Consider the following 8,740-nt stretch of genomic DNA (forward strand, 5'->3'; position numbering starts at 1 on the left):
ATTTAGCCTCGATTAGGTCTAATATTAATAATAGTAGTAATACTAATAGCGTTAAGCGTTAAATTAATATTAGTCCAGGATATTCATGTTAGATTATATCTAGTCTAACACATTAACGTTACCATTAACATTAGTGACCTAGATTTTTTTTTTCTGTAGATCTGTATCTAGAGTCCAGATCTATTGATCCTAACTTTTGATTGAATTTGTTTAATCCATGACTTCTAGATGTATTTGCATTCTGGAAGACAGAGATGCTCGGTTCGGTGAGCCCCAGTTCTTTTTTTTTTTCTTTCATGCCCTTGTAGGCATCGCTGCTTTTCAAACATACCTTGCTGCAATGACTTGTTATTTTAATAAAACAAAATGTTTGATGGAGCATGTCTAATAGTGTGTTATGATTGGTCTACACGCGTTCCTTTCATTGCAAGTCGGCAACACTCGTTAGGACACGCTTTCTTTCTGTGGCGGAAACGTATGTGGTATTTGATGGCAGGGTATGGCGCCCTGCTAAAATAAACTAGCTGGAACACTGTTTGACTTACTAAACTGGACTCATTTTCTGATCTCTACAGCAGAACCTGATGGAAAGGAATCAGAGCAACAGTGTTCCAATAAAGGGTAAGTTCTGTTTAATTATAGCTTCTTTCCTGCATTGATAGAATTGTTTGGCTGTTAAAGAATTGTGAAAACCAATCTGATAGTGCAGTGCTTCACAGCTTACTGTGACATCTGAATGTCTTAATGCTATGATTCCTGTTCGCAGATTACTGCTTGACACAATTATGATCCTCTCTCTCTATCTTTGACCAGCCTGAACAAACCTAGCATTGAACATGGGTTTAAGCTGACCTCAGTATACTCGCACTACCTAAAAGAGAGCGGTCATCGTGAAATCACCACCTGCCACTCGCGCACAGCCATTACTGTTGATTACATCTTCTATTCACCAGCGCAGAGGGATGAGTCAGGCTGGACAGGTCAGATCTCTGTGTTGTTATCTGCTCAGGCCACATACATGTTGTCTCTCTTTGTCTTCTTTTTTTTTTTAAGGATGACGTTGTACAAGAAAGGATTTTTTTAAAACTGATGCAACGTTGCAAATATCTCATCTCATCTCATTATCTCTAGCCGCTTTATCCTTCTACAGGGTCGCAGGCAAGCTGGAGCCTATCCCAGCTGACTACGGGCGAAAGGCGGGGTTCACCCTGGACAAGTCGCCAGGTCATCACAGGGCTGACACATAGACACAGACAACCATTCACACTCACATTCACACCTACGCTCAATTTAGAGCCACCAGTTAACCTAACCTGCATGTCTTTGGACTGTGGGGGAAACCGGAGCACCCGGAGGAAACCCATGGGGAGAACATGCAAACTCCGCACAGAAAGGCCCTCGCCGGCCACGGGGCTCGAACCCGGACCTTCTTGCTGTGAGGCGACAGCGCTAACCACTACACCACCGTGCCGCCCGTTGCAAATATAATACATTAGTTTTAGTCCAACCACTTTACTGCTCTGCTGTTCTTTGAATGCCATCATTTCACGCCGTTGAGCCTGTTAGCATTCAGTTGACTACTTTCACATTACCCATAATGCTTTGCACCTGGGGGGGGCGGGGTAAACCAAAATATAAACAAACTAAAACAACATGCTGTCATGTCACAACATGCTGTCGGACACTGACAGTAATCTTTCATATTTAAATCTCACTAAAACCTTCAAAGACATGTCAAAACTAACTAAACCAAAGCTGAAAGAAATCTGCAAAGCCTTTTCTGTGGACTTCGAGAAATCAATTGGTAAAAAAGTGCTTGTAAATATCGTATCAAACGCTTTGAACATCTCTGCTTCGGGTGACAGTGAGTCGGCAGCCTTCTTCATCCGTCAGCACGGGTGTTCCAACAATTACTGACCCGCAGAAGTTAAAAGATCGGCAGAAGAGCTGAGAAAGATCGACACTGATCATAGACGAATCCACAGTGAAATCGTTTTTGCTGGGTGCTGGTTACGACGAGAAAGCCGTAAGAAAATACAAAACGTTTCGTAAATGGGAACCCAAGCAAGGAATTCACTCAGTCAAGTAAGTACCGTAAACAGCAGAACTGTCAAATTTCTTGTTGAAGTTGATTTTGATTTCCTGATTTTCCTTGAGCTCATTTGCTACCTGATTATGACAATCTTTGGGCTGTTAGAGGAAGCGGTTAGGACTACAGGGTCAAATACAGCATTCGAGCTACCTACATAAACACTAAAAGCGGAAGTACATGTCAGCTTACTTACACTGCATCGTTTTTGCTTAGTTTTGGGAGTCGATCCTTCAATAAAGTTGTCCTTTTCAGTTCTTTGACTTGTCCTTGTTTTTCGGTTTTCTACTTTTTATGACTAAACACAAAGACAGAGGGGTTGTAGGCTTTGTGACTTGGATCATCATACTTTACTCCACCACTGAAGTGTGCAGAACACAGTCGCGTGTTGTCTGTCGGTGTAAAATTTTGACGGCGAATTCTGATTAACCACGCTTTTCGATGCTTAGCTTCTTTAGGTATCCTATAAAACTTTTAAATCAGGATTCCTTTTACGGTTATGTGAACAAGTCGGTGCACAGAAAAACTGTTTTGTTATTTTTCTCTGTGTGAATTCGAAGAAATGACTGAGGTTATCTGACTTAGTCGCCTGGTTACCCCCCAAGGCCAAAGCATTATGGGTATGTGAAAGTAGAGAATATGAAAACAAGCAAGAAAAGTAAAGCAGCTCGCTTGGAAGCTGTTAAATTGGTGAAATAGTACCTGAAGATGAAATGACCAGACTCGGGAGCCGAGAAGACCTGAGTGCTAAACATGTAACATAAAAGCATATAACATAGACATGATTCAGTTGTGTTGTTGAGATCAAGCAGTCAGGAGTGACTGTGAAATCTAGAGTGCAAAGGGGATAGTTAAAGTTCACAACACTATAATTACAGTTTAGTTATTATACAGTTCACGTTAGTTATTATATATTATTATACATTATAAAGAAGTAATACCCTTAAAAATAATTACATATGATCCAAAGCCAAGTTATTTTAGCTAAAATGTTAAGATGATGAACTGAAAAGAGAAATTCATAAAGTTAAAACAGTAATGTTGCAGTCTGGTACCCTGCATAACCTGTACACCCTGCTTTAAAGAAGTATTGCCTGGTCTTGTATAGACACTCTGTGTGTGTGTGTGTGTACTGATCAGCCCATTATGACCACCCACCTAATATTGAGGAGGTCCCCCTTTTTCCACCAAAACAGCCCAAGACCCGTCGAGGCATGGACTCCACTAGACCTCTGAAGGTATGCTGTGGTATCTGGCACCAAGCTGTCAGGAGCAAATCCTTTAAGTCCTGTAAGTTGTGAGTTGGGGCCTCCATGGATCAGACTTGTTTTTCCAGCGCATCCCACAGATGCTCGATTGGATTGAGATCTGGAGAATTTGGAAGCCAAGTCAACACCTCAAACTCATTGTGTTCCTCAAACCATTCTTGAACCGTTTGCAGTGTGTCAGGGTTCATTATCCTGCTGAAAGAGGCCGTAGGAATGCCATCAGGAAATACCGTTTTCATGAAGGGGTGTACTTGGTCAGCATCCATGTTGAGGTAGGTAGTACGTGTCAAAGGAATATCCACATGAATGGCAGGACCCAAGGTTTCCTGGCAGGACTCAAGGTTTCCTAGTAGAACGTTGGCCAGTGCATCACACTTCATCCACCGGCTTGCCTTTTTCTCATAGTTTGTCCTGGTGCCATGCCTCGACGGGTCTTGGGCTGTTTTGGTGGAAAAAGGGGGACCTCCTCAATATTAGGTGGGTGGTCATAATGGGCTGATACACACACACACACACACACACACACACACACACACACACACACACACACACAGAGTGTCTATACAAGACCAGGCAATACTTCTTTAAAGCAGGGTGTACAGGTTATGCAGGGTACCAGACTGCAATATTACTGTTTTAACTTCATGCATTTCTCTTTTCAGTCCATCATCTTAACATTTTAGCTAAAATCATTTGGCTTTGGATCATATGTAATTATTTTTAAGGGTATTGCATCTTCCCCAGGGAAGCGACACACACACACACCTGGCCACCCACATGATGTTAAAGAAAACATAATTCATTCGACCAGACCATCTTCTCCCATTGCTCCGTGGTTCAGTTCCGATGCTCACATGCTCATTGTAGGTGATTTTGGCAGTGGACACGGGTCAGCACGGGCACCCTGACTGGTCTGCGGCTACGCAGCCCCATGTGCAACAAACTGTGATGCACTGTACGTTCTGACACCTTTCTATCAGAAACAGCGTTAACTTTTTCAGCAATTTGAGCTACTGGATCGGACAACACGGGCTAGCCTTCGCTCCCTACGTGCATCAGTGAGCTTTGGCCGCACATGACCCTGCTGCTGATTCATCGATTTTCCTTCCTTGGACCATTTTTGGTAGGTCCTGATCACTGCAGACTGGGAACACCCCACAAAAGCTGCAGTTTTGGAGATGCTATGACGCAGTCGTCTAGCCATCACAATTTGGCCTTTGTCAAAGTTGCTCAGATCCTTACACGCGCCCATTTTTCCTGCTTCCAACACATCAACTTCAAGGACAAAATGTTCATTTGCTGCTTAATATATTCCACCCACTGCCATATGCCATTGTAATGAGAAAATCAATGTTATTCACTTCACTTGTCAGTAGTCATAATGTTATATAAAATTAGTGTATAGATAAATTGTACCCACTTAATTTTTTTAGTCTTTTATGTGTTAGTCTTTTTTTTTATTTCAAAATGTCATACGGTGTGACTTTGTCTTACCATTAGTGCAACTGTTTAAAAAAAAAAGCACCTTGTTTGATATTACTCTAAATGCTTTTATATTTTTATTTTGCAAAATGACTAACCAAACATGCAAAGCATGTGCATTTATAGCTCTTTATATAATTCATTAAACTAAAATAAACCAAAGCTGTTCATTTGTTGAAATATCATCTGGTGCGACCATGAAGAAAAGAACGTTTGCATACATGGTTTTTCTACAGACGTTATTGTACTTGTACTGTACTTTGTTGAGATTTGGAACATATGAAAGAAAATATTTTTATTTGGAGGGTAAATCACATGATCATTGTTAAGACCATGGCCAATTAACATTGCAGAAAAAGTGCCAAACTGACACACCTGCATGCTTTTTAAAAAAAAATATATATATGTTTACACAATGCATTTCACACCAGGTTTCAGCAGTTAGCAAATATATATACTTGAATGTCTCATCTCATCTCATTATCTCTAGCCGCTTTATCCTTCTACAGGGTCGCAGGCAAGCTGGAGCCTATCCCAGCTGACTACGGGCGAAAGGCGGGGTACACCCTGGACAAGTCGCCAGGTCATCACAGGGCTGACACATAGACACAGACAACCATTCACACTCACATTCACACCTATGGTCAATTTAGAGTCACCAGTTAACCTAACCTGCATGTCTTTGGACTGTGGGGGAAACCGGAGCACCCGGAGGAAACCCACGCGGACACGGGGAGAACATGCAAACTCCACACAGAAAGGCCCTCGCCGGCCCCGGGGCTCGAACCCAGGACCTTCTTGCTGTGAGGCGACAGCGCTAACCACTACACCACTGTGCCGCCTTATACTTGAATGTATATTTTAAAATTTGCCTTATGTCCATGACTAATTATTATTATTGCTCCAGTTTTATGAACAATAGGGTGCATCAGTTGCCCCCTAAAAATGAAAAGTTCCTCCGATCATGATGCATTTTTGTTTTTATGTTCCTTTTGGTAAGAAAACACACTGGGTGAAATATTTTGACAACATTCTAAAGTTTAATGGTGGCACCAGGAGCTCAAAGTTATGGAAAAAGCTGCTATTTTATGACTTTTATGACAAAATTTCGATCACTTTTCATGAAACATTATGGCACCTTATAGAGTATACCAAATATCTTAGATATTTGGTATACTCTTTGTTATACTCTTATACTCTTTGGTATACTCTTAGATATTTGGTATACTCTTTAGAGTATACCAAATATCTTAGATATCTAATATCTTAGATTTTTAGTACATATTCTAAATATATTATCAAGCACAGTTTGAGTTTTAGCTGTTCATTGAATCATTGTTCAACTACTTTTAAACAATACAAATGTATTATGAATCACATTAATGCTTCTCAATCCCTTGCAAAGGTTCTTAACATGATCTCTGGGTCACAAGAAATCAGTAAATGGAGTCCAACATTGTGATTCAAACCTTACGCGAAAACATAAAATAAGCGTTTTTTGGCAAAAAATGAACCTCATGGTGCCACCATTAGACTTTTGAATATTGTCAAAAAATTTTACAGGATGTCTTTATTGGTGAAAAGGAACACCCAAACAAAAATGCATCAGATTTTATGAAAGTGAGGGCAACTGATGCACCCTGATGAACAAGCTATAATGGATTATATTACATTCTGTTACCTTTCTAAGTTAGCTAAAAACACATTACATCCAGAAGCAGTGTGTAGGAAGCTGTAACATTAGGAATCATACTGCACTCTTTAACTGTGGTGCTTTTCTGGACGCCAGTTAACCACGGAGCTGTGTTTTGTTCCCAGAATGCAATGCAGCACCACAGCGAGGCCTGCAGCTGCTCTCCAGGCTGGCCCTGGTCAGTGAATCTGAGCTCAGAGAAGTGAATGGTCTGCCCAATCAGTGTCACTCATCTGACCACCTTCCTCTCATTGCCCGATTCCGTCTGCACTCCTGAGCATCTCATCTGTTTGATGTTGTGTCATAATTGTATATTGAGTTTCATGGTGTATACACTAACATAAAAGTGATTGTTCAATTGTTTTATGTTTGATGATGCAACGTTCCAGAGATCAAATTTATTCCTGCAGTTTTAAGTGAGTTTGATCGTTTTAGATGATGCAAATAGGAGGAGACAATGGTGATGCAAATAGGAGACAAACTATGATGAGTTTTTAAAACAGGTTCTACACCAGCAAATCTGGATTCGCTTAATTGCACGTGCATTATATCATGTATGTATGTATGTATTTTTTTTTTAAACTTGCACATCAGTTGGACTTCTGACTTTAAACTGAAGTCATGGGCTAGAAAGACAAATTTGAACTGTAGATTGGTTGTTATTGGAATTTTTATGGCTGCCATCTAATTTTATTGAAGTTTACTTTTAATTTATTAAGCATGAAGTCTAAGCTGGTTTCTTATGTACATTAGGGCCACAGCTAACAGTTGCTGCTGAGTAGTGTCCTGGATATTCAAGTATACTGTAAAAGTAAATATTCAAGACTTTATTTTACATGTTTTGGAAATAAAACTTGGCAGTATATGAATCGTATGAACAGGACCTCACCACATTTGCTCTAAATAAAGAGCTTTAAAGGTGTATGTAATCAGTTTACACTGTGTTATTCAACTGTACGTTTTCTTTCAAGTCTCAGCTTTCATCATTCTTTGAAGACTAACATCTGTCTGCCAGCTTTCAGACCCCAGAACCTCATACAAGGGCAGTAAAATTATTAATGATGATCAAATTATATTTCTAAAAACATATTCAAACACAATTTGATCTGTTCTAAATGCCACACTGTATTAAGGAGGTGGCACAGGCCTCAAGTCTATGGAAGATAGTAAAACTGTCTATAATTTGAATTATTCTTACTGTTTTCTAATTCATTATTGAATTAGTTAAATATATCGTATATTCTATCCACATTCACTGGATATGAGCAATCGCGCGCTCTGATTGGCTACTCTAGTATTAGGATATCAGCTCATATACCGTGAGTAGAGAAAAACAAAATGGCAGAGTGTGTTACTGAACCAACCAAGGACGAAATAAAAACTTTATTCAAAAACAAAACCCCCCAAAAATGCAAAAAAAAGCAACAAACTATGGAATAAAAGTATTTGATGGGTATTTTTTTATTTTATTTTTTTTTAGTTTTCAAGAATTATGATAGCATTTTTCAGAAATTGCTACTGTCATTTCGATGGTTTGTTTACATACTAGGCGAAAATGATTTTGTCAGACGTTTTGTATAAACTTTTTTCTTTATTGAATTTGCGAAAAATAAAAATGATCCATTTCTCAAAAATCCAGTGAATGTGGATAGAATAAAACAGTTATTCGACTCAATCTCGTCGTGCATGGCTGATAGCCGATTCGGTGCTACGCACCTCGTCAGCTATCAGCTCATGTACGACTTGATTTCGTGGAATAACTGTTAATTAGTTGGAGCTTAATGTGCACTCTTGTAGTTTAAAGAAGAACTTTTTTTACTTGTTTTTTTTTTTCCTTTCTTGTTTGATACATTTGAAGTTGGATATTTTATAATAATAAACATCTGGATCAAATATGAACCAAGACTTAAGCTTATTCAATCCCTTACCTAGCTCACTCCAACCCTTACAGTCTTGCATGTGAAATGTGTTCCATACTGTACGACCTCTGTTAAGGTCAGCACTGATATCAAGCTGAATGTGAAGCTGTGAATTTCAGACTAAAGGCTCACTTCAGGATGTGAATTCTCTACAGGTGTATATCTGGGGATTTGTTAATGATTGATGGAGAAACCTTCATTCTCATCTGCTCTTTTCTTTAATCCACTTAGCATCTCTCCATCTTTTTTGATACCTCTCACTCGATATACCATCATCACAGCAACCACT

At 39.5% G+C, this 8,740-nt stretch overlaps 1 protein-coding gene across 6 annotated transcripts in view; it reads left to right on the forward strand.

Moving 5' to 3' along the window:
- angel2 (angel homolog 2 (Drosophila)) overlaps positions 1-8,431 on the forward strand; it is a 33,662-nt gene extending 25,231 nt beyond the window's left edge. For 4 of the 6 annotated variants that reach the window (XM_060914203.1, XM_060914205.1, XM_060914206.1 and 1 more), the window contains exons 7-9: positions 576-621; positions 814-980; positions 6,658-8,431. In XM_060914203.1, coding sequence (XP_060770186.1) covers positions 576-621; positions 814-980; positions 6,658-6,809 — 365 coding nt within the window. In that variant the 3' untranslated portion in view covers positions 6,810-8,431. Of the gene's footprint in view, positions 1-575; positions 622-766; positions 981-6,657 lie in introns of those variants that run through there. The other 2 variants (XM_060914204.1, XM_060914208.1) reach the window with 2 other exon arrangements.
- Positions 8,432-8,740: the final 309 nt, after the last annotated feature.

The sequence above is a fragment of the Neoarius graeffei genome, chromosome 2 (assembly GCF_027579695.1).
Source record: "Neoarius graeffei isolate fNeoGra1 chromosome 2, fNeoGra1.pri, whole genome shotgun sequence".
Classification (NCBI taxonomy): Eukaryota; Metazoa; Chordata; class Actinopteri; order Siluriformes; family Ariidae; genus Neoarius; species Neoarius graeffei.